We start from the raw sequence: 26,894 nt of genomic DNA on the forward strand, positions 1-26,894 counted from the left end.
CTATCAGGTTCAGTGTGGTTGGATTTATATTGAGGTCTTTAATCCATTTGAACTTGAGATTTGTGCATGGGAGTAGATACTGATCTATTTTCATTCTTCTACATGTTGACATCAAGTTATGACAGCACCATTTGTTGGAGATACTTTCTTTTCTTCCATTGTATTATTTTAGCTTCTTTGTCAAAAATCAGGTATTCATAGGTGTGTAGATTAATGTCTGGGTCTTTTATTTTATTCCATTGGTCAACCTCTCTGTTTTTATGCCAATAACAAGCTGTTTTCATCACTATAGCTGTATAATAGAGCTTGGTATCAGGAATGGTAATTCCTCCAGAAGTTCCTTTATTGTAGAGGATTGTTTTGGCTATCCTGGGTTTTTTGTTTTCCCATATGAAGTTCATTATTGTTCTTTCAAGGTCTGTAAAGAATTGTGTTGGAATTTTGATAGGGATTTCATTGAAACTTTTAGATTACTTTTGGTAGAATTACCATTTTTTATTATGTTGATCCTACCTATTCAAGAGCATAGGAGATCTTTCCATTCTCTGGTATCTTCTTCAGTTTCTTCAAAGATTTAAAGTTCTTTTTCGTACAGGTCTTTCACTTCTTTGGCTACTGTTACCCCAAGATATTTTATGTTATTTGTGGCTATTATGAAGGGTGATGTTTCTCTGATTTCTTTCTCAGCTTCTTTTATATCATTTGTATATAGGAAGGATACTGATTTTTTTTTAGTTGATCTTGTACCTGCCACATTACTGAAGTTATTTATCAGCTGTAAGAGTGCCCTAGTAGAGTTTTTGGGGTGACTTATGTGTGCTATCATATCATCTGGAAATAACAAAAGTTTGACTTCTTCCTTTCCAATTTAAATCCTCTTGATCTCCATTTGTTGTCTTATTGCTCTAGCCAAAAGTTCAAGAACTATGATGAATAGATATGAAGAGAGTGGACAAGAAGACAAGATGCCTTGTCTTCTTCCTGATTTTAGTGGGATTGATTTGAGTTTCTCTCCATTTAATGTTGACTGTTGGCTTGCTGTATATTGCTTTTATTATGCTTAGATATGTTCTTTGTATCACTGATCTCTCCAAGACCTTTATCATAAAGGGGTGTTGGATTTTGTCTAATACTTTTTCAGCATCTAATGAGATGATCATATGGTTATTTTCTTCCAGTTTATTTACAAGGTGGATTACATTGATAGATTTTCATATGTTGAATCATCCCTGTATCTCTAGGATGAAGCCATCTTGATCATAGTGGATGGTTTTTTGGATGTGTTCATGGATTCGGCTTGCCAGTATTTTACTGAGTATTTTTGCGTCTATGCTCTTGAGTGAGATTGGTCTGTAATTGATGCGGGAGAATTGTCTGTATTCTGTCAATCATATTTTAATAAAACGCTGATTGGCCAGGCAGGCAGTATAGGCGGTAAAACCAGACAGGAAGTAGAGGTGATGCAATGAGAACAGGAGAATACTGGGAAGCAGGGAGGTTCCTCTGCCATTTCTGTGCAGACCACCGAAGAGGCAACATGTAAGCTGTCACACTGAGAAAGGTACTGAGCCCGTGTGGCTAACATAGATCAGAATAATGGGTTAAGATAAGTCATAAGAACTAATAAGTAGCCTGACCTAATGGACCAATCAGTTTATAACCTTATGGATTCCTGTGTGTGATTTCTCTTTGGGATTTGCCGGCTGTGGGGTACCGGGCGGGATAGAAACCCCAACAAGCCTGCCCTCATGTTACATGTAATTCTTTTTCTTGGCTGAGTCTATGTATGGTTTGGTGTATGGGTAACTGTTGCCTCATAAAAAAGAGTTTATCAAAGTTCCTTCTGTTTCTTTTATGTAGAATGCTTTGAGGAGTAAAGGTATTAGCTCTTCTTTGAAGTTCTGATAGAATTCTACACTGGAACCACCCGGCCCTGCAATTTTATATTTAAATTGTCCACCTGGTCTTGATTTAATTTTGATATGTGGTACCTATCCAGAAAATTGCCAATTTCTTTTACATTTTCCAATTTTGTGGAGCACATGTTTTAGTAGTTTGACCAAATAGTTCTCTGAATTTCCTCAGTATCTGTTATGTCCACCTTTTCATTTCTGATTTTGTTGATTTGGATGTTCTCTCTCTGCCTTTTGATTAATTTGGATAAAGTTTTGTCTATCTTGTTGATTTTTTTCAAAGAACAAACTCTTTGTTTCATTGATTCTTTGTATTGTTTTCTTTGTTCTATTTTTATTGATTTCAGCCCCTCAGTTTGATTATTATTATCCTGTCATCTACTCGTCCAGGGTGAGTCTGTTTCTTTTTGTTCTAGAACTTTCACGTGTGTTGTTAAGTCATTAGCATGAGCTTTCTACACTTTCTTCATGTAGGCACTTAGTGCTATGAACTTCCCTCTTAGCACTCTTGTCATAGTGTTCCATAGGTTTGTGTATGTTGTCCCTCATTTTCATTGAATTCTAGGAAGTTTTAATTTCTTTATTTCTTCCTTGACACCAGATATGGTTCAACAGAGCACTGTCCAATTTTCATGTGTTTGTGGACTTTCTGAAATTAGTGTTGCTGTTGAATTCTAATTTTAAACCATGGTGATCCAATAAGATACAGGGGATTACTCCATTGTTTTTTGTATCTGTGGAGGTTTGCTTTGTTACCAAATATGTGGTCAGTTTTAAAAAAGGTTCCATGAGCTGATGAGAAGAAGGTATATTCTTTTGTGTTTGGGTAGAATGTTCTGTAGATATCTGTTAAGTTCATTTGGGTCATGATATCTGTTAGTTCTCTTATTTCTCTGTTAAGTTTCTGTCTGGTTGACCTGTCCATTTGAGAGAGTAGGGTATTGAAGTCTCCTACTATTAGTGTGTGGGGTTTGATGTGTGATTTAAGTTTTAGTAATATTTCTTTTACATATGTGGATAATCTTGAATTTAGGGCATAGATGTTCAGGATTGAGACTTCATCTTTATGTATTATTGTTCTTGTTATGAGTATAAAGTGTCCTTCTCCATCTCTTCTGATTGATTTCAGTTTGAAGTCTATTTTGTTAGATATTAGGATAGCTACACTCACTTGTTCTTATGTCCAATTGATTGGAAAATCTTTTCCCAACCCTTTACTCTGAGGTAATGTCTGTCTTTGAGGTTGAAGTGTGTTTCTTGTGGGTGAAGTTAGCTTCCTTGTTTTGGGGTTTTCCTTCTAGTACTTTCTTTAGGGCTGGGTTTGTGGATATGTTTTGCTTAAATCTGATTTTGTCATGGAATATCTTGTTTTCTCCATCGATGATGATTTAAACTTTTCTGGGTATAGTAGTCTGGCCTGCAACTGTGGTCTCTTAGTGTCTGCTGCACATCTGCCTAGGACCTTCTGGCTTTCATGGTTTCCATTGAGAAGTTGGGTGTAATTCTGATAGGTCTACTTTTATATGGTACTTGACCTTTTTCCTTAGCAGCTCTTAATATTCTTTCTTTATTCTGTATGTTTTGCATTTTGATTATTATATGAAGTTTTGTTTTGTTTTGTTTTTTGATCTAGTCTATTTGGTGTTCTGTAAGCTTCTTGTACCTTCATAGAAATATCCTTCTTTAGGTTGAGAAATTTTTCTTCTATGATTTTGTTGAATATATTTTCTGTGCCTTTGAGCTGGAGTTCTTCTCCTTTTATCCCTATTATTCATGGGTTAGGTCTTTTCATGGTGTCCCAGATTTCCTGGATGTTTTGTGTTAAGAATTTGTTAGATTTAATGTTTTCTTTGACCAATGAATCTATTTCCTCTATAGTATCTTCAAGCCCTGAAATTCTCTCTTCTATCTTTTGTATTCTGTTGGTTATGCTTGCCTCTGTAGTTTCTGTTCATTTGCACAGATTTTTCAGATCCAAAATTCCCTCAGTTTGTGTTTTCTTTATTGCCTCTATTTCAGACTTCAAGTCTTGAACTGTTTTCTTCCCCTGTTTGATTGCTATTTCTTGATTTTCTCTGAGAGATTTATTAATTTCTTTCAATTTTTTGTTTGTCTTTTCCTCAATTTCTTTAAGGGAGTTTTTCATTTCCTTTTTAAGGTATCCACCATCTCCATAAGTTACATTTAAAATTGTTTTTTTCTTCTTCTTCGAGGTTAGGATGATCAAGTCTTCCTGTTGTATGACTACTGGGTTCCAGTGTTACCATGTTGCTTTTTAGGTTGTTGGATGAATTCTTTTTTTTAATTTAATTTTATTCTTTTGTTGGATGAATTCTTGCCTTGGTGCCTACCCACCTCTTTTTTTCAATTGATGCTGGCAGTGTCTATGCATTTTGGTCCAATCCTTGCAATAACTGTGTCTTGGGAACTGTTCTTGGTTTGCTCTGTACTGTCACTCTCTGAGTCTCAGGGGTTTTGGAGCAGTCTACCTGCAGGAAACTCACCTACTGGCTGGCTCTTGTAGTAGCCTGTCTGTGTAGTAGCAGGCTGTATTTCAGAGTTCTACTGAGGTTTCAGGGGGATAGGAGGATTCAGGGGTGGGGTGGGACTTGTAGCTTGCGGGGGTCCAATGTGTGGTATGGGGGTATTGGAGCAACCTACATGTAAGAAACTCTCCTGCTGACTGGCTAGAGAAACTGATGCAGGTCGGGGAGGGGCCCAGGGTTTTGCCCCAGTATGGGGTGTCCCACCGGGCAGGTGGTCACTCACCTCTTGGTCCTCTCTGTGTACTAGCAGGCTGTGTTTCTGTCTCTTCCAGATTTCTACTGCTATTTATTCTTTCTGCCTGCCAGCACCGCCTGTCCTTTTGCCTTCCCATGTATTGACCATTCTGCTCTTTCTTACACCAGTTAGGTATTTTAGACAGGCAAAGTAATATTAATAAAAATTTGTTTAATAGAATTAAACAAATGCAACATAAAAGAATGCAAGAGAGGGAAAGCGGAATCTACACGTCCGTCCGCGGTAGCAACTGGAGAACTGCAGGAGACAATCTTTCTGGACTCGGCGCAGGCGGAGGGAGTGCTTGCAGGGGGTTGGCCTGGTGCAGTCCGCACCGTGGGGACACTGCTGCGCGTGGAAGCTACTGCCCAGAAGAGAAGATGTTTGGTTTTCACAAGCCAAAGATGTACCGAAGTATAGAGGGCTGCTGTATCTGCAGAGCCAAGTCCTCCAGTTCTCGGTTCACGGACAGTAAACGCTACGAGAAGGACTTCCAGAGCTGTTTTGGGTTGCACGAGACTCGCTCAGGAGACATCTGCAATGCCTGTGTGCTGCTCGTGAAAAGATGGAAGAAGTTGCCGGCGGGATCAAAAAAAAACTGGAATCACGTGGTAGATGCAAGGGCAGGACCCAGTCTGAAGACAACGTTGAAACCAAAGAAAGTGAAAACTCTGTCTGGAAACAGGATGAAAAGCAACCAGATCAGTAAACTGCAGAAGGAGTTTAAACGCCACAATTCGGATGCTCACAGCACCACCTCAAGTGCCTCCCCTGCCCAGTCTCCCTGCTACAGTAACCAGTCAGACGACGGCTCAGACACAGAGATGGCGTCCAGCTCTAGTAGGACTCCAGTGTTTTCCTTCTTAGATCTTACCTACTGGAAAAGACAGAAGGTCTGCTGTGGGATCATCTACAAGGGCCGCTTTGGGGAGGTCCTCATCGACACGCATCTCTTCAAGCCTTGCTGCAGCAGTAAGAAGGCAGCTGCTGAGAAGCCCGAGGAGCAGGGGCCGGCGCCTCTGCCCATCTCCACTCAGGAGTGGTGACTGAGGTTCATGTAGAAGGGAACAAAGAGCGATTTTAAACTTTGAAAAGACCACAAAGCAACAAATTGACCCTCCTATTTTTAACTTGGATACCTGCTATTCTGCCAAAAGACATTTTTCTAAAATAGTTTCATGGGTTACCCATCCCCCCCATCCAACAAACTTTGAAGCCAGTTTCTTCTAGCTTACTACAAGAAAGAAGTGTACATAATATTTAAGATGCTGGGTATTTCATAGGAAAGCTGAATGCTGCTGTAAAGTGCTCTTTAAAGTCTTTTTTTTTTTTTAAATCCCCTCTAATGAATGGAAGTAGGGGAATTTCAGGGGACAGAGATGGGATTTGTGTGTGATAAATAAACCATATGTAGTTTAGTCTTTCTGTGGAGAGGCAGTGGTTGGGGCATTTTTATATGGCTGGCTACACTTGTTTTCCCTCATGATTATTTGTCATAACTCAGTAGCATGACCTGCCCCCTAGAGGTAGTTAAGAATTTTTAAATGCTAAGGTGTTGCCAAGGCTCTGATGATTCAGACCTGTACTACTGATGATTACGCAGGACAGACTGAGCTTTCTGCAAATAGCTTGAAGGAGGAAGCAATCTCTGAACACACAGGCAGCACCGAGTCGCCTCCCCTCATCATATTTGATAAAAAGACTTTATGTGAATCTTAGAAAACAGAACCAGAGCTCCTTCTGGGGAAGGCCAGCCTGTAGGATGAGCAAGGTCCTATAGGGATAGTACCAAAGCATCACCATGCGGTAGAGAACACGTGGTTATAAACTACTTAAACAGAATGTGTAAGTCCTGGGGATGCGTGGGGCACAGTTGATGCTGCTTGGGGCACATTTCTTAGAGGGCTTACAGTGTGTAAACAATTGACATTGGTGTTACACAACTGTCTGGGATTCACTGAAATCCACACGATTCAGTTCTAGCTCTGGATTACCTCAGTTGACCTTTTGTGGAGGTTTTTTTTTATCTATAGAGTAGCTCTTTGCCTTGTCATAACTTTATTAGGGTTTTGGGTTTTGTCTTATTGTTTTTTTCTCTCTCTATTTAAAGTTTGATTAGAAGAAAAGAGTTGTGTGTTGAGGCTAAGTTGTTTGGTTGGATTGGGTCGGCTTCTTGGAGTTGGGCTTCTGAACATCAAGATAGCTGAATGGAGCTCCTCGTGTGGAGATCTCAGTAAGGGCTTCTCAGTTGAGCCAGACTGAAAGTTGTCCGATTGCCTCTTTTCAGAGTTCAGGAAAAATAGTGCCATTTCAGACCTCTTCTAGAGGGAGGGGTGTGTGGCTGCCTTAGTATTCTGTCGCTCATGGCTATTTTAAAAACTGGATTTTTAAAAGTCTGTTGGTGTTTCACAACGGGGAGGGCCACAGTTTGTGGCATCCTATAGTTTTATAGTTTTACATTTTGTGTGTCTCTTCGTTTTTGGAAAAACCTACCTAGTACAAGCCACCGCATGCACAGACTGCCCAGTGAGTGGGTTGGTTCTCCACAGCCCTTGGTGTAGTACAGAGTTCAGCCGTTACCATTCTCCCGCGGTGCTTTGACACGGGATGTTTCTTTTGTACATTTTGGCTGCAGTATTAGTGGTAGAATATACTTTGATGGATCATCTCTACTTCTGTATTTATTTATTTATTACTAGACCTCAACCACAGTCTTCTCCCCTCCACTCTCTGCCGTAGGATGTACTGTATGTAGTCATGCACTTTGTATTAATATATTAGAAATCTACAGATCTGTTTTGTACTTTTTATACTGTTGGATACTTATAATCAAAACTTTTACTCTAGGGTATTGAATAAATTTAGTCTTACTAGAAAATAAAAAAAAGAATGCAATACATCTTTGCATCATTAGACACATATTCCACAACATAAACAAATGTGACATATATTCAACTAATATTCCACAAAAAAAAAATCTATGTGTGTAATGGACATAATATCCCCCCTGAAACTGTAGGTCAAACACTAAGAAACATAATAAGCCTTCAAAAAAAGTTAAATTACCTGGTTGCAGACATACTCCTATAATCCCAAAATTTATGAAATTAATGTGGGAGGAGTTTGAGCTCCGGGTGAGCCTAAACTACACAGTAAGATTCTAACTATTCATGTGGAATGGAAACTCAGAGACCTATATGAGGGAAGAGAGGGTCAGAGAACAACAGAGACTGACACACAGAACTAGAATAGATCAGCATAGGTGTGTGAACTTCGTGTCCCCGTGCAGGACTGTTTCCTGCAGCGTTCTCTCCAGGACACTGTGGAGAAGGGTGTGAGGATAAGCAGGTCGGACCCCAGTGATGGTAAAGATATTGGGCGCTTAAAAGAAATCTCACACTGGCTTAGAACTGAGAGACAGACAGTTATTTATTTAGGGGGAAAACTCACAAAACCAGGATTCACTGCTTGAATGGCAGATGGAGATGAGATCCAAAACAAACCGAACTAGACAAGCGGGAACGGGGCATGGGGGGGGGGGGGTTGAAGCGCTTCCGCATCCGGGTAAATAGTCTATGGGGCCACGCCCCAGCAGGCAATTACAAGTTGTAAACCATCCCGCAGCACCCTAGCCTTGCTACCCTGACTTTTACTGCTGCCTCTCTGACAATCACACAACCACTATCCCTTCCCATGGCCCTTTCTTCATTTCCAGGCTCAACGGTCCTGGAAATGCAGAAACATAAACATAAACCTCGGAGACCAAGTCGGACTTCAGATTCTGAGCGTGATGTGTATGGATCTAATGAGTCTGGATACAGCAGTGACAGTAAGTGGAGCTGGCAGCTGGAGATGGGACCTCTAGTTCACCTAGATGGTAGTTCTTCACAGGTGAACCTCCCCCTGTATGGGGACCTGGGACAGGCAATGTAAATAGACCAGAGGATCCATGGTAGAGTGCAAAGAGTTACAGGCTAGAAATGCCCCTGGGCTCTGACACATGAAGAAACTGGAACCCATGGGGGTCAGCAGTGAGCCTAGCCCAAAATGGCACCCAGAGTTCAGCTCAAAATATAAGTTGATTCTGAAATTCCAGGGGTCATACAGGTCCTGAAGTTCCATGAAGATGGACTCCAAGGAGAGAAAAGGCCTCAGCTTCATCTTGACTTCCCTTCTTTCAGCTTAGCAAGGCTACACCATAGCCTCTTCTTCTCGAGCATCAAAGTAGCCACCACTCTCTAGTGCACAAGGTCTGGAGAAAGAGGTTATCTTGGCCTAGCTCACAGCATAGAACGACAGACACAGGGCTGGAATTTAGAATAATGGGACCTGAGAAATGATTTATTCCTCCCTCATCCTGCTGCTACTCTGTGAAAGTCCTTCCCACACCTAACCCTTGTCTTTCCCTTCTATTCCATTCTTCCCACCCCACATAAAGTCTTGAGAATGATGAATACAGAATCAAAAGCCAAGGCCTGTAGTTGTCACCTTAGCTCATTTAATGCACGCCACAGAAAAGGACATTGCACAGTCTGTGTCTCAGTTTCAGTATCTGAGCATTGACTCTGCTCACCCATGTTTTGCTGCTGACTCAGCATCATGCACAGGTCTCTCATCTTCAGGCTGCACCCAAGAAGGCCAGTGCACATGGGTTGAGGAAGACTCCACTGATATTGTATCAGATATTCTACTGCTCTTATCTCTCTCCCAAGAAAGGTTGCTCCTCTGTTGCCACCAGTATCCTCCTTTCATGTTTTTTCCACACTATTCCCTTCTTCCAAGTTGCTCCACTAAAACAATTCCACTCCATCACACACTTCCATGCTCATTTTCATAGCTTATCAAAGCTTTGTTTAAAAGACTCTCACCTTCCTCCCTTGAGTGCCACTTAGTAACAGTCAGCTGTTATTTGAAATATTTTCCTGAGCCCCCAAGAATCTCTGAATCACTCTGTCTGATGGACACTATATCCACATTGAAGCTGTAGATCGAACACTAAGAAAAATCAAAAGGCTTCAAAAACATGATGGCTGACTGGTCGTAGACATATTCCAATAATCCTAGAAAGTGTGAAATTAATGCAGGAAAATAGGAGTTCAAGGGAAGCCTGAGCTACACAGTAAGAATCTACCTATTTCTGTTGGGTAGAAGCTCAGAGACCCACAGGAGGGAATTGAGACTCAGAGAAGAATGGAGACTCACACTTAGGACTAGAGTAGATCAGCATAGGTGTGTCAACTTAATGGTCCCAGTGCAGGATCATTGCCTGCAGCACCTGTAAGAGCATCACTCTCTCCAGGACACTGTGGAGAAGGGCATGTGGATAAGCAGGTAGGACCCCAGCCTTGCTGCCCTGACTGCTGCTGTTGCCTCTCTGACAATCACACAATCACTGCCCCTTCCCATGGCCATCATTTACAGGTGCAGTAATCCCGCCCTCTGTGGATCCCACTCCTTACCAAGGTTCTTCACAAGGAATGTACTCAGAGCATGAATTTTGGAGATCAATTCTGACATCAAATATTGAGCTTGATAAATGGAAATCTGAGGAGTCTGGTTTCAAAACCCAAGGTAAGCTGAGCTGGCAGCTGGCAGTGGGACTTTTAGTGATGTAGATGGTGGTTCTTTACATGCAAGCCTCTGTGTTTGATTGTTTTCTACTCTTGGCTCTTTAAAGTGTAGCTGTGTGTCATTGACTATTTTGAGGGCCTCCCATCCACATCCCAAATAAATCACAGGGAGTCTTATTATTACTTGTAAATGCCTAACCTCGACTTGGCTTCTTCCTAGCCAGTTTCTCCTAAATTATCTCATCTACCTTTTGTTCTGGGCTTTTACCTTTCTCTGTTCTATTATACTTTCTTTACTTCTTACTCTATGGCTGGCTGTGTAGCTAGATGGCTGACCCCTGGTGTCCTCTTCTCCTTTAATTCTAGTTCCTTCTTCTTTGCTCTTTTTCTCCTTCTATCTCTGCCTGCCAGCCATGACTGTTCTCTCTCCTGCCTTTCTGTTGGCCTTTAAGCTCCTTATTAGACCAATCGAGGGTTTTAGACAGACAAAATAACACAGCTTCACAGAATTCAACAAATGCAGCAAAAAAAGAGTTCAACCCATCTTTGCATCATTAAAATAAATGTTCCACAGCATAAAAAAATATAACACATCTTAAAATAACATTCCACAACATTTCCCCCTTTTGTCTAAACAAAAATGAAAGGTTTTAACTTTAACATATATTCAGTTGCTATGGGATAATGTTTTTGTACGCTGTAAAGATTTGTCACTAGTTTTAGTTTAATAAAATACTGATTGGCCAGTAACCAGGCAGGAGGTATAGGTAGGCCAACCAGACTAGGAGAATTCTGAGAAGAGGAAAGACAGAGATACAGTCATCAACCAGATGAAGAGGAAGTAAGATGAGAATGGCTCACTGAGAAAAAGTACCAAGCCATGTGGCTAAATGTAGATAAGAATTATGGGTTATTTTAAGTTGTAAGAGCTACTTAATAATAAGCCTGAGCTAATAGAACAAACAGTTTGTAATTAATATAAACCTCTGTGTGCTTCTGTGGGACTGAACAGTTACAGGACCAGGTGAGACAGAAGCTTTGATATACATTCAGTCCATTTGCATTTAACAAATTCAGAGAAAACACTCCACCATCCATCCAGTCTTCGTGATTCCAGAGTTTTATAATTAATTTACTTTCTGTCATAATTAAGGAAAACTGAAAATTACCTGACAACAGAGACATTGGCTGCCTGGGCAGTCACTCAAAGTTCCTCTGCAACATATGGGCATCATCTTCAGCCTACAGACCTAAATAACCAGCAGACTTCTCAGTGAAATTTGAAAACCTTAATTCATCCTTCACTGTTACAATCTACACACTTAACACCTCTGTCTCCCTTTCTCTGTCATCAGGGCAATAAAGACAGTGACACCAAAGACAGGGAAGTAAAGGCTCTGGGTGCTAAGGACCTGACTTTGAGCAACACAGCCTTTCAGTGCTAGGAGATGCCACCTTTGAAATCTGAGCTACACTCAAAGAGAAGGATTCCTACCACTGCCAGCTTTGCAGTGACCTTGTAGAATCCAGGGCCTTAAAATATGACCTAGGCTTAAAGAGCATCAACTGACTTAATCAGTCCCACCACTTCACATTCAAAACAGAAAGAAAGGGAAGAAGGAAAACAGGAAGGACTTGAGACTTCTATACACACATACAAATGCAGTAACATCCATGCAGTGCAGCAACCTTAGGAACGACAATAGCAAGTGTGAAGCCATGAGGACTAAAGAGTTGCTGTAACTGAACAGCCTATGAATTAGAGGACCCTGGCAGGCAGGGGTATTAGGTGTTATCAACAGCAAAGACCAAATGAAGAGACAGTTCTCATTGATTCTAAGTCCTGATGGGGAGTCTCATCTGAGAACATAACATAATATCTAACAACAGCTTCATAGCAAATGTTCAATCCACATGGCATGCATTGTAATGTATCAAGAGGAAAGGAGGGAAACTGAGTAAGGGACATGTTGACTGATACTGTAGGCTCTGTGGGTCTCTATCACACCTGTACAGCTCTGCTGACACAGTCTCAAAGATGAACAGACGACAGAACACCAAATGACCATGCTGTGCTCCAACTGTGCACCATGCTGTTTGTGGACACTACCTTTTGTTTGATTTGCTGTTTTGCTGTGGTTGCAGTGCCTTGCTATTTCTTTCGTTGTATTGACTAACATGCAGAAATGGGCTCTGTGGCATTTTAACATATACACATCACCAGTCTGTGTTTTAATTTCCTCTTGCTGTCCACGCCTCTACTCCTCCCTCTCTTCCTGGCCCCTTCCTCTCCCCAGACAGCCTCCCTCCTTTTATGACACATGGGCTCTATTACCCTTTCTTGTCCCCTCCCCTTCCCTTCAGATTTCTTCCTTTCCTTCATGGTCAGTCCTCTTACACTAAACACTAAATTTTGAATTTCATATACTTTTCCTAACATGAAATGGTCTTCTTCTGATTTTATCTAACTATTTGCACTCTTAAATATTATTTCTGCTATTTTCAGCTTACAAAAATAAGTGGCCAGCTGAGGTTGACAAACATTGGCCAAATATAGCCAGGTAACTCTCTCTCTCTGTTTCTGTCTCTATCTCTGTCTCCCTCCCCCACCAATCTCTCTCTCTCTCTCTCTCTCTCTCTCTGTGTGTGTGTGTGTGTGTGTGTGTGTGTGTGTGTGTGTGTGTGTGTGTGTTTTAATGGGGTTTGTTAACCACTGATCATAAGAGTATTAAAGTTAACCTCATTAGGATCATTGGAGCAGGTAATTTCCTAATCAAACTTAAAAACAAAGGTTTTTCTCTTTCTCATATTTCAGAATAACTTTTTTCTTATAGCCCCACCCTGCTTCATCTCAAATTCATGATCTCATTATTTAAGTCTTATTTTCACACACACACACACACACACACACATATATATATATATATATATATATATATATATATATATATATTCAAATAAATATCTAAATGTAACCTGCTAAGTCCATGTAGTGTTTCATATATATATATATGACTTCTCCAGAGCACCTAATATTGGATAACTATTAGAAAGATCATCCCTGGGAATGATGGCTGGCCAACCTAGGAAAGAGCTGAACCTTAGACCAGTACTAGGGAGGGCTGAGGAGGCATAGTGACCACTGCCTGGCCTCTTCTAGAGGAGGAGTCTGAGGAGGAGTGCGAGGAGGAATACTCACAACTGGCATTGCTGGCTTCCTTCAATCCATATTCTCCTGCCTCTTCAAGAGACAAGCACATGGAACCACCGTGGACTGAAGATGACTTCTGGGGCCCTACAGGGCCTGTTGCTATTGAGGTGATTGACAGAGAGAGAAACCTGTACCGGTGAGTGAGCTCTGCCTGGCAAAGGCTAGCCTTTACCAAGCACACTTTCCACAAAGGACCCCCCACAGATTGCACCTGTATATTCTCTACTGTGTCTCCTCCTCCCCTCACCAACCGGGGAGGCAATGCCAGGACTGGAATAAGAAGTTTGGCTGTTATGAAAATAGGGATCTTTATCATAAAATTTTTCTGACGTGCAAAACAGGAGAGCACAAGAATTCCATGTCCAAATACTCAGCTCCAGCAACCATTTTTTCAAGTTCATCTCAACTACTCACATTCCCCTTTTGTCATCACTGTCACAGCAGAGTGAGTCCAGGACATCAGGTGACTTCACCCACAAACATTTCCCTGTGCCTCCCCTGTATGTAAGACAGGACCTCATCCTCCATGACCAGCCCACCATTACCACATCAATAAGCTGATGTGAGTCCTTCATTCCATCTAAACATCTGTGCTCAACTTTGCTTATTATCTTAATTTTTGACTTTTTTGCAGATTAATTTATTCATAATGTAAACAACACTAACCCCCTCATTATATTTCATTTCTCTTTCTCATACGTAACCTTAAATATATACTTTAGGAACATAAAGTCTAAAACCTGAAGATAGACCTCAGTGGTAGAGTCTTTGGCTAGTGTGCAAGGTCCTAGCTGGAGCCCCAAAACTTTGTTCTAAATCACTCAGTATTTGGTATTGTCATTATCCATATATACAGATGAGGAAACAGATCTGTGCTCACTGACTTAGTTAGGGATCCACATACAGCTAGAAGTGGAACCAGAACTCAGAACCATCTGGCTCAAGTCTGCTGAGTCCCCAGTCCTGCACTGGGTCTGCACCTAATGGAAGAGCAGAGCTGGTGTTCATTGGTGTCTGCCTCTCCCTTTTCTAGAGTTCAGTTCCCTGTGCATGGTTCCTACCACTGTCCCTGCACAGGACTCCACTTTGTGGTGACAAGGGCAGTGACCATCGAGATTGGATTCTGTGCCTGGAGCCAACACCTGGACAAGACTCCCTTGCCGGACAGTCACATGGTGGCCGGGCCTCTGTTTGACATCAAGGCTGAGCAGGGAGCTGTGGCTGCTGTGTACCTCCCTCACTTTGTGGATCTCCAAGGTAACCAAGGGAAGCATAAAGAGTCGGGTGGTGGTGATGGGAGGACCTGCCATGTCCTAAAGCAGAGCACAGGGTGATGGTGATGAGGAAAGGCCTATGGCTTCCTTAGTGAGGCAGAGCAGACTGTGAAGGTGGACACTGAGTTGTTTTCTCATCCCCTCTTTGAAGCACGTCTCTCCCAGCCTTATGACTTTCTTTCTGCTTTACCTGAAGGAGTCCCTGAGTGGAAAGTGATGTCCTCAGTAGCAGTATTTGCTGGTGATTATTAAATGTTCTTTACACACCATGTCCCTCATGGGCCCAGCAGGGAACTTAGAATAAACTGAGCAATTTGAAGAGATTGCTGCAAAGTAAGACTAAAGAAATTAACAAGAAACATTGCTACCCAGTGTCTTCCAACACTGTAATCCATTGAACAGCTGCAGACAGGGAGAAAATGGCACCACCAGATTCTATTTGAGAACTGGAGCAACAGAAGAGGGGTTTCCTAAGAAATCAGGGTGGGACTCATAAAGTGTTCCAAACTGATTCCTTCAGAGGTTTTTTTTTTTCTTTTTATTTATTCTTCTCTTATACGGTACATACATACCGCACCCACCCCTCTCTCTGTGCTCATCACAGTTCTCCCCCTCACCTCCTCTCCCCTCCAGATCCACTGCTCCTCTGTCTTCCTTCATAAAAGAGCAGGCTTCCCAAGTTATATCAAAAATACACAGCATAACAAGTCGCAATAAGACTAAGCACAAGGGGTAGACCAGGCAACCCTGCAGGATGAAAATGGTCTTGAGAAAAGGAAAGAGTCAGAGACATTCCCACTGTTGGGAGTCCCACAAGAACAACAAGCTAAACAAGCAGAGCATGTGACCACAAAGAAGATGTTTTAACAAATACAAAGTTCTCAGTGAAAGATCTCATAAAGAAAGTATTACTATATGCCTGTAATCCTAGCACTTCTGGGACTGAGGCAAGGGAATTTAGAATTCAAGTGCGACCTAGACTACACATCCAGATTCTACCTATAAAAGGAAAAAAAATGAAAGCAAGAGAATCAGGCCTTGTACATTCATGGAGCACAACACTGGACCCACCACAGGGACCAGGAGAATCCAGCTCACTGCAGATGGAGATGGTGTTTGTTGGTAGTGTTGAAGATGAGGAATAGATCCAAGAAGGAAGACCTGGCAGTTGAAGAAGTCATAAAAACTAGAAAAGCAGATGGTTCCAGCTGATATGAGAATCATGAATAAAAAAACAAGCAAAGCATCCCTCAAATTAAAATATTTGCATTTAATGCCAAGCCCCAAAGAAGACAACAGATGAAGATGAAGAAAGCAAACAGGACTCAGTTGAAGAGAACTCACAAAACAAAGAAAGACAATACTTACATTTATAAACTCATGAGGTCTTGCACTCCAGACCCTGACAAGCAGCACTGATACCCAGATGGTGACTTCCCAGTGTGTCTAAGGAGGCCAGTGCAGCAGGTCTACACAGAGCTCCTGGTCTCTCTAAGAACAACACCTCCGCAGTCGCCACTCAAGCTCTTCCCTGAAGGTCACCGCCTTTCCTGTTTCTCACTTCCATTCCGATCTGAAAACTACACCTTTGGAAAAGTAAATATATGTGATTCTGTTAAAGCTTATAGAACAATATGTACTGGAAGGACAGTCACAGGGACAGATGGCGACACATACCTGTGGTCCCAGAGTTCTGAAGACTAGGCAAGAGCAGGGTGACTTCTGGACCGAGATATATAGTCAATCTCTGTATCCAAAAACCCAAAACTTACCAAGTCATCTTGGATGCCTCAGGAAATTTCTTGTTTTAACAATAAAAGTCCAGCCCCTTACATTCCCCTCAAGTCCTAGGAAGGTCATGACCAGTTTCCCTAGCAAGAAGGGAAGTTGGAGAGGTACATCTTCTGGGATTCTGTGAAAATCAACACAGCACAAAACATGGGTGCCAGGATCTGGTGCTGGGGCTGAAGCTGACTTGGGGAGAGCCAGGGTTTAAGGACCAGAACTGTCACACAGAGGGCATTTTAGTGCTGTGTGGTTCCATGTGAAACTGTTTACTAGCATGTCATTGATGGAAATCCTAAGCTGTACTACTGATGGGAGCAATTTCATTGCCTCATTTTCTGGTGGCTGTTGGTTCCAAAGCAATCACCTAAGAGAAATATGATGTAGGAAGTCCTTCTGTATATGTGTTGCTTCTATTGGTTAATGAATAAAGAAGCTGCTTAGGTCTATGAGAGGGCAGAATAAAGCTAGGTGGGAAAACTAAACTGAATGCTGGGAGAAAAGAGGCAGAGTCAAGGAGATACCAGGTAGCTGCCAAAGGAGAAAGACACAAGCTGTCAGACAGAACCTTACTGGTAGGCCACAAACCTCATGGTAAAATACAAAATAATAGAAATGGGTTAATTTAAGATGTAAGAGCTAGCCAATAAGAAGCTAGAGCTAGTAAGCCAATCAGTGATTTAATTAATATAGTTACTGTGTGATTATTTTGGGTGTGGGCAGGCAGGAAAAGAACAAGCAGCCTCCATCGACAGAAATAGAAATGCTCCCGGATAAACGGCACACACTGCAGCACTATTTGTCATGGTGCAAGTTGGAAGCAAACTCAGTGCTGAAGGGATGCGAACATGGTGAGCTGCAGAGTTGTCCCTCCATTAACAGGGGTCACATCAAGTTGGCTGGTGAGATTCATCATCATGATCCTACCATTGTCAGCTTAACACCCAAGCACGTCACTTTAATTCGTAACTTTCCCCTTCATCTTCCAAAGTTTTAGTTTTGTCTCCTAAATCAAAATGTGATCCAACTTCAAAGGTCTCCATAGTCCTTAATAATTCCAACAGTTTAAAGTCCAAAAGGTCTTCCTCTCGACAGCGACTCAAGGCAACCTTAACTCTGAGCTCCCGTAAGATAGAAAACAACTTATAACATACATTGGTTATGTACAATAACAGACATGGCCATGTCAAAATAAAAGAATCAGGGCATACCAAGGACTGATTAGAAGACCACAGCAAGACCAAACTCCATCAGCATAAACACCAAATCCTGCAGTTCCATGTCCAGTTATGGAGATCATGATGTCATCCACTGTATTCCAAAGGACATAGATAACTCCCTTCCAGTTCTACCACTTGAAGCACACATATCCTCTCCTAGGGCCATTACTCTATTCCTTCCCTAAACCATTATTTAGCCAAAAAATGTGATTCTGGCATCTTCATTCCACCTTAGGTTACACTTTCAAAGGTCCATATGATGAGCTCTCATGATCCTTACAGGGTCTTTGATTCAGGCACATTTCCTGGCCTCAGCTACTATCTGAAACTGTACAGCATGATACCCATCAATCTAGCATTTTCATGGCTAAAAACTATAGTAATGGCTCTGCCAAGTCTTGTTGACAGCTTGAGATGTTCCCACCCTGGACCATAGCTGAATGGTGTGCTGACCATGGGGGACACCTCCTTGGGCATTTGCATTTGTGGAACAGGGAACACGATCACTTAAGGCTTTTGCCTTTAAATGAAATTTGGATCTTCAAAAGATGAGCCTATGAAGAGTGAGATTTTATTCTCAGGACACCTTTTCTATTATCACTGTGATGCTGATTTCTAAAAATTATAGATGATTTTGTAGAATTATTCTGGATATTTTTCTGTCTTGAGACTTCTTCTGCCAAATTATTCCCTTATGTTTAAATTCATCTTCCCTTATATTCAGGACATTAACCCAATAAATTGCATGAATGGATCCTTTTACAGTTCCCAATAGAAACCTTGCTACTCTCTGCAACAGTGGACTTGCCTCCACTGTCTCTCTCAGCGTTCTTGTTTTCCTGCTTCCACCCAAATATCCCCATAAACTCTGCCCTCAGCATGGAAGGGCTTTCCTAGTACTAGGTACAAAACTCTTCTATATTCCAGCCACAAAACAGTTCCAAAGGCTTAAGAACCACGTGATTCTGTTTATACAGCAAAACCCTGAGTCCTGATACCAATTTTCTGTCCAGGTTACTTCACTTGTAACTCAACAAAATACTTGACCAAAGGAACTTTTAAAAAGATTATTTTCCTCACAGTCCAAAGGAACAGTCCATCATGACATGGAATTCTGAGAACATGGAGCATGTGACACCTGGTAACCTCTGTCAACAGAATGAGAAAGAACAGTGAAAGTTTATGCTCATGTGACCTTCTCCATTTTACACAGACCTGAGTCCTAGTTTGTGGAATGATGCCACATGCACAGTGGATAAGGCTTCCCTACTCCATCGATCCAATCAAGATAATATCTATCTTGCTCTGAGGCCTACATTCAAAATAATTCTAGAATTAAAGTCCACATTTGGCACTAATCATTAAAGGGATCCATCCAACCTGTATTCAGTGAACAAAGACATTTAGGTCTCTTTGATAGCAGAAAAACTCCATCCTGCAAATAAAAATTTATGGGAAACTGCCAATTCCAAGACCCTGAAGCTGGTGGCGGCAGCGCCTCAAAGAACCTGCTGATTGTCAGGTTTTTGAAAGTCGCCTCTGAGGCTGTGTAAGAACATCTGTGTACAGCATCTGTGGATGTGACCATCAAGAACTTCCACTCCACTGTGAATGTTCACAGCAGCTAGCCAAGGTCAAAAGTAAACTGCCTCCAATGAGGGGCAGTCTGCATGAGTCACCTCTGACAGCAGCTCACCTTTACCTCTCTGCCATAGTGAATTGATAATGAGGAAACAGTTCTGCTGTATTATAACTGGAAGTTAATTAATAAAATTTAAACTTTGGTTGTAATTTTTTCTTATAAACATCAAACTAAATGCAAACTAAATAGAAATCATAGCCAAAGCAACTTATAGAAGAAAAACTTTATTGGGGCTTACAGCTTCAGAGGGTGAGTCCATGACCATCATGGCAGGGAGCATGGCAGCAGCAGGCAGCTTGGTGCTGAAGCAGTAGCTGAGAGCTTACATCCTTATTGTCAATGAGGAGAGAGAAAGGAAATTAGAAAAATTACAAGCTTTTGAAACTTCTAAGCCCACCCCAGTGACACACCTCCTCCAGCAAGGCCACACCTCCTACTCCTTCCCAAACAGTTCCACCAACAATGGTGGCCATTCTCATTCAAACCACCACAGTCATTCTAAGTCCTCTGATGATAATTTTCCAGACAAATATGGCTCAATGGAAACACTAAATCTCCATCTTTGAATTTGTTCTTTCACAGAAGGTCAGGTGGACATCTCCTGGTTCCATGTAGCCCACTTTCAAGAATATGGGATGGTCCTAGAAACTCCAACCAGGGTGGAGCAGAACTACACAATCTTGGAAAACCCAAGCTTCTCCCCAGTGGGAGTTCTACTGAGGATCTACCTTACCATCAGGAGCCTCATCCCCATCACTCCCATCACATTGATCTACTATCACATCAATGTCGAGGAAGTCACCCTTCATCTCTACCTGGTCCCCAATGACTGCACCATTCGGAAGGTGACACTGATGTCCACAAAAGAGGGACCAGGGTGGGATGGCAAAAAACTTGAGATGTAGCAAATGAACCCCTTGGAGAGATTCTCAACTTGGAGTGTAATATGAGGGCCTGCTTGTTGGGGTTTTTGTTCTGCCCAGTTCCCACAGCCGTTTAGGTCCCAAAGAAATCACACAGAGAGTCTGCGTTAGTTATAAATTGATTGACCCATTACCTCAGGCTTCGTATTAGCTCTTATAACTTATATTAGCCTGTTCATCATTCTAGTATATGTTATCCACATGGCACAGTACATTTTTCTTTTTTTTTTATTTTTTATTTTTTTTTTGTAATTTTATTAAATTATAAAAAGTTTCCATTTACGCCCCTCCTCCCAACGCCCTCCCACTCCCCCCCTCCCTCTCCTCCTCCCTCTTTGTCCCCTAGGGAAGTCAGGGTCTCCTGCCCTGTGGGAAGTCCAAGTTCCTCCCCCCTCACTCCAGGTCCAGGAAGGTGAGCATCCAAACAGACTGGATCCCAAAAATCCAGTATATGCAGAGGAAACCAGTCCCAGTGTCATTGTCAATGGCTTCTCGGAAAGACTGCAGGCCAGCCACATTCAGAAAATCCGGCCACATTCAGAGAATCTGGTTGGATCACATGCTCGTTCAGTCACGGTCCATCTGGCCTTGGTAAACTCTCATTAGATCCGACCCCTTGTATCAGTGGGTGATAGTATCCCTCGCAGTCCTTCGTCATTTTCTTCCTCCTTTTGCTCCTCGTTTGGATCTTGGGGGGCTCAGTTCGGTGCTCCAACGCAGGCCTCCATCTGTATCGTCATCCAACGCCAGATGAGGGATCTATGGTGATAAGCAAAATATTCATCAGTATGGTCACGGGCCAAGGCCGATTCAGGCACCCCCTCCTCTGTCCAGAGAACAATCTGGGGATCTCTCCTTGGACCTGGGATCCCATATATAATCAAGTTTCCTGTAAACTCTAATATGACTCCCTTAGTTGAAATATATTCTTCCCTGATCCCACATTCATCCTTCCTCCCTTCCCCCCATCCCGGTCAACCGAGCTTTCTCCATTCCTCCCCTACTCCCTTCTCTCTAACCCTCTCCCCTTCCATCAACCCTCCCACCCCCCCCTCATGCACCCAAGGTTACCTGGGACTCTTGACTATTTCCTACCTCCTGGCAGATAGGTAAATAATCTTCATCAGGTTCGTCTTCTTATTTAGCTTCTCTAGGATCACGAATAATAGGCTCAAAGACCTTTAATTATGGTTAGAATCCACTTATGAGTGAATACATACCGTGTTCCTCTTTTTGGGTCTGGCTTACCTCACTCAGTAAAGCGTTTTCTATGTCCATCCATTTGCATGCAAAATTCAAGATGTCATTATTTTTTACCGCTGAGTAAAACTCTAATGTGTATATGTTCCACACCTTTTTTAACCATTCTTCTATTGAGGGGCACCTAGGCTGTTTCCAGGTTCTGGCTATTACAAATAGTGCTGCTATGAACATAGTTGAACAAACGCTTTTGTAGTATGTTTGGGCATCTCTAGGGTATATTCCCAAGAGAGGAATTGCTGGGTCCTGAGGGAGGTTGACTCCCAGTTTCCTGAGAAACCTCCACACTGATTTCCAAAGTGGCTGCACAAGTTTGCATTCCCACCAAAAATGGATGAGTGTTCCCCTCATTCCACATCCCCTCCAGCATAGGTTATCATTGGTGTTTTTAACTTTAGCTATTCTGACAGGTGTAAGATGGTATCTCAAAGTGGTTTTGATTTGCATTTCCCTGATCGCTAAGGAGGTTGAGCATGACCTTAAGTGTCTTCTGGCCATTCGAAGTTCATCTGTTGTGAATTCTCTGTTCAGATCAGTACCCCATTTTTTAATTGGGTTAATTAGAGTTTTAGTGTCTAGTTTCTTGAGTTCTTTGTATATTCTGGAGATCAGACCTTTGTCTGATGAGGGGTTGGTGAAGATCTTCTCCCAGTCAGAAGGCAGCCTTTTTGTCTTACTGACAGTGTCCTTTGCTTTACAGAAGCTTCACAGTTTCAGCAGGTCCCAATTTATTCATTGTTTCTCTTATTGTCTGTGCTGCTGGGGTCCTACTTAGGAAGTGGCCTCCTGTGCCTATATCTTGTAGACTACTTCCCACTTTCTCTTCTATCAGGTTCAAAGTGGACAGATTGATGTTGATGTCTTTAATCCATTTGGACTTGAGTTTTGTGCATGGTGATAGATATGGATCTATTTTCATTCTTCTACAGGTTGACATCCAGTTATGCCAGCACCATTTGTTAAAGACGCTTTCCTTCTTCCATTGTATACCTTTAGCTCCCTTGTCAAAAATTAGGTGTTCGTAGGTTTGAGGGTTAGTATCTGGGTCTTCTATTCGATTCCATAGGTCGACTTCTCTGTTCTTATGCCAATACCAAGCTGTTTTCAATACTGTAGCTCTGTAATAGAGTTTGAAGTCAGGGATAGTAATGCCTCCAGAAGTTCCTTTATTGTATAAGATTGTTTTGGCTATCCTGGGTTTTTTGTTTTTCCATATAAACTTAATTATTGTTCTCTCAAGGTCTGTGAAGAAGTTTGATGGGATTTTGATGGGGATTGCATTGAATCTGTAGATTGCTTTTGGTAGAATTGCCATTTTTACTATGTTGATTCTCCCAATCCAAGAGCAGGGGAGGTCTTTCCATTTTCTGGTATCCTCCTCAATTTCTCTTTTCAAAGGCTTAAAGTTCTTGTCAAATAGGTCTTTCACATCCTTGGTTAGAGTAACCCCAAGATATTTTATGGTGTTTGTGGCTATCGTGAAAGGTGATGTTTCTCTGATTTCCCTCTCCGTTTCTTTATCCTTTGTGTATAGGAGTGCCACTGATTTTTTGGAGTTGATCTTGTATCCTGCCACGTTACTAAAGGTGTTTATCAGCTGTAGGAGTTCTTTGGTAGAGTTTTTGGGGTCGCTTATGTACACTATCATATCGTCTGCAAATAACGAAAGTTTCACTTCATCCTTTCCAATTCGAATCCCCTTGATCCCCTTATGTTGTCTTATTGCTATTGCTAGAACTTCAAGCACTATATTGAAGAGGTATGGAGAGAGTGGACAGCCTTGTCGTGTTCCTGATTTTAGTGGAAAGGCTTTGAGTTTCTCTCCATTCAATTTGATGTTAGCTGTCGGCTTGCTGTATATTGCTTTTATTATATTTAGGTATGATCCTTGTATCCCCAGTCTCTCCAACACCTTTATCATAAAAGGGTGTTGAATTTTGTCAAACGCTTTTTCAGCATCCAATGAAATGATCATATGATTTTTTTCTTTCCGTTTATTTATATGATGGATTACATTGATAGATTTGCGTATGTTGAACCAGCCCTGCATCTCTGGGATGAAGCCTACTTGATCATAATGGATGATTTTTCTAATGTGTTCTTGGATTCGGTTTGCCAGTATTTTATTGAGAATTTTCGCATCGATGTTCATGAGTGAGATTGGCCTGTAATTCTCTTTCTTGGTTGTGTCTTTGTGTGGTTTTGGTATTAGGGTGACTGTAGCTTCATAAAAGGAGTTTGGCAGTGACCTTTCTTTTTCTATATTGTGGAATACATTAAGGAGTATAGGTATTAGCTCTTCCTGGAAGTTCTGGTAGAATTCTGCATTGAAACCATCTGGTCCTGGGCTTTTTTTGGTAGGGAGATTTTTGATAACAGCTTCTAGTTCTTCACGACTAACAGGTCTATTTAGATTGTTCACCTGGTCTTGGTTCAACTTTGGTATATGGTACTTATCTAAAAAAATGTCCATTTCTTTTACATTTTCCAACTTTGTGGCATATAAACTTTCGTAGTAAGATCTAATGATTCTCTGTATTTCCTCTGTGTCTGTGGTTATGTCCCCCTTTTCATTTCTGATCCTATTAATTTGCAAGTTCTCTCTCTGCCGTTTGATTAGTTTGGATAGGGGTTTGTCAATCTTGTTAATTTTCTCCAAGAACCAGCTTTTTGCTTCATTGATTCTTTGAATTGTTTTCTGTGTTTCTATTTTGTTGGTTTCAGCCCTCAGTTTGATTATTTCCAGTCTTCTACTCCTCCTGGGTAAATCAGCTTCTTTTTTTTCTAGAGCTTTCAAGTGTGTTGTTAAGTCTCCAATGTGTGCTTTCTCTGTTTTCTTTAGGTGGGCACTTAGTGCTATGAACTTTCCTCTTAGCACTGCTTTCATTGTGTCCCATAGGTTTGAATACGTTGTGTCTTTGTTTTCATTAAATTCAAGGAAGACTTTAATTTCTTTCTTTATTTCTTTCTTGACCCAGGGGTGATTTAGTAGTTGACTGTTCAACTTCCATGAGTTTGTTGGCTTCATGGGGGTACCATTGTTGTTGAATTCTAATTTTAATCCATGGTGATCTGACAAGACACAGGTGGTCACTAATATTTTTTTGTATCTGTGGAAGTTTGCTTTGTTACCAAGTATGTGGTCAATTTTCGAGAAGGTTCCATGAACTGCAGAGAAGAAGGTATACTCTTTCCTATTTGGGTGGAGTGTTCTATAGATGTCTGTTAAGTCCATTTGATTCAGTACCTCCAGTAAATCTCTTATTTCTCTGTTAGGTTTCTGTCTGATTGACCTGTCCATTGATGAGAGAGGAGTGTTGAAGTCTCCTACTATTAGTGTGTGTGGTTTGATGACTGCCTTGAGTTCTAGAAGAGTTTCTTTTACATATGTGGGTGCCTTTATATTAGGGGCATAGATATTCAAGATTGAGACTTCTTCCTGATGAATTGTTCCTGTTATGAGTATGAAATGTCCATCTCCATCTCTTCTGATTGATTTTAGTTTGAAGTCGATTTTGTTAGATATTAGAATGGCCACACCCGCTTGTTTCTTAGGTCCATTTGCTTGGAAAACCTTTTCCCAACCCTTTACTCTGAGTAGGTGTCTGTCTTTGTGGTTGAGGTGTGTTTCTTGTAGACAGCAGAATGTTGGATCCTGTTTTCGTATCCAATCTCTAAGTCTGTGCCTCTTTATAGGTGAGTTGAGACCATTGATATTAAGTGATATTAATGACCAGTGATCGATGACTCCGGTCATTTTTTTGGGTAGTAGCGTGTATGTGTTTTCCTTCTTTGAGTTGTGCTTGTGGAGGGTCGCTAAATGTCTGAGTTAATGTAGGCAGTGTTGGGAATGTTGGATTCCTTGGGTTGTGATTTTCCTTCTAGTATTCTCTGTAAGGCTGGATTAGTAGCTACGTATTGTTTAAATTTGTTTTTATCCTGGAATATTTTGTTTTCTCCGTTGATAGTGAACAATAGCTTGGCTGGGTAAAGTAGTCTGGGTTTGCATCCATTGTCTCTTAGTTTCTGCAGTACCTCTATCCAGGACCTTCTGGCTTTCATGGTTTCCATAGAGAAGTCTGGTGTAAGTCTGATAGGTTTACCTTTATAAGTTACTTGACCTTTTTCCTTTGCAGCTTTCAATATCCTTTCTTTAGTCTGAATGCTTTGTGTTTTGATTACTATATGACGAGGGGATGTTTTTTTCTGATCCAGTCTATTCGGTGTTCTGTATGCTTCTTGAACCTTCATAGGAATATCGTTCTTTAGGATGGGAAAGTTTTCTTCTATAATTTTGTTGAGTATATTTTCTGGACCTTTGAAATGCAATTCTTCTCCTTCTTCTACTCCTATTATTCTTAGATTTGGTTTTTTTATTGTGTCCCACAGTTCCTGAATGTTTTGTGATGAGAATTTGTTGGATTTGCTGTTTTCTTTGGACAGAGTGTTTAATTTCTCTATGGTGTCCTCAGAGTCTGAGATTCTTTCTTCTATCTCTTGTATTCTATTGGTTAAGCTTGTTTCTGAAGTCTCTGTTCGTTTACCCAGATTTTCCATAGCCAGCCGGCCCTCGGTTTGTGATTTCTTCATTGACTCCATTTCAGTTTTCAAATCTTGAACTGTTTCTATTACCTGTTTGATTGTTTTTTCTTGGTTTCCCAGAATTTCATTTACGGATTTACTCATTTCTTCAAACTTTTTGGTATATTTCTCTTCCATTTCTTTACTCATTTCCTCAATTTTTTTGTTATACTTATCTTCCATTTCTTTACGGCAGATTTTCACCTCCTGTTTAATTTCCTCTATTATTTTCATAAAGAAGCGCTTAGAGTCAATTTCTTCTATTTCTTCTGGTGTAGGGTGTTCAATTCTTCTAGTTTCGAGCTCCCTGGATTCTGGCGGTGTCATGTTGCCTTTCAGGTTGTTGGAGGAATTCTTGCATTGGCGCCTGCCCATCTCTTCCACTCTGGATGAAACTCCTCAGCACTTTCTGGATAGAACTCCTCAGCACTCTCTGGGTAGGACTTCACAGCACTCTCTGGATAGAGCTCCTCAGCCCTCTCTGGGAAGAACTGCTCAGCAGGGCAACAGGGCTAGCTGGTCTTCCCAGGACTCAGGAGACAAAGGGCCTGCAGCAGTGGGGGGAGGGGAGGGGTCCCTTGGAACACCAAAGACCCTGCTGCAGATGCTGGGGGGGGGGGGCTGTGCTCTCTTCCTGGGCAGTGGTGAGCACCCACTCACCTCTCTGGGAAGAACTGCTCAGCAGGGCAACAGGGCTAGCTGGTCTTCCCAGGACTCAGGAGACAAAGGGCCCG

General features: G+C 41.6%; 1 protein-coding gene and 1 pseudogene across 4 annotated transcripts in view; both read left to right on the plus strand.

Annotated features, from left to right (window-relative positions):
- The window catches only part of Card8 (caspase recruitment domain family member 8), a 48,441-nt gene that overhangs the window by 6,464 nt on the left and 15,083 nt on the right, over positions 1-26,894 (plus strand). For all 4 annotated transcript variants that reach the window (XR_015738821.1, XM_087910377.1, XM_087910378.1 and 1 more), the window contains exons 3-7: positions 8,410-8,523; positions 10,116-10,265; positions 13,425-13,611; positions 14,509-14,732; positions 19,979-20,241. Coding sequence is in view for 3 of the 4 variants with exons in the window: in XM_087910377.1 (XP_087766503.1) it covers positions 8,410-8,523; positions 10,116-10,265; positions 13,425-13,611; positions 14,509-14,732; positions 19,979-20,241 (938 nt within the window). In the remaining variant the exon portion in view is untranslated. The remainder of the gene's footprint in view (positions 1-8,409; positions 8,524-10,115; positions 10,266-13,424; positions 13,612-14,508; positions 14,733-19,978; positions 20,242-26,894) is intronic.
- Positions 4,918-6,112, plus strand: LOC148120909 (SIN3-HDAC complex-associated factor pseudogene; annotated as a pseudogene).

The sequence above is a fragment of the Myodes glareolus genome, chromosome 9, assembly GCF_982192425.1.
Source record: "Myodes glareolus chromosome 9, mMyoGla1.1, whole genome shotgun sequence".
Lineage (NCBI taxonomy): Eukaryota > Metazoa > Chordata > Mammalia > Rodentia > Cricetidae > Myodes > Myodes glareolus.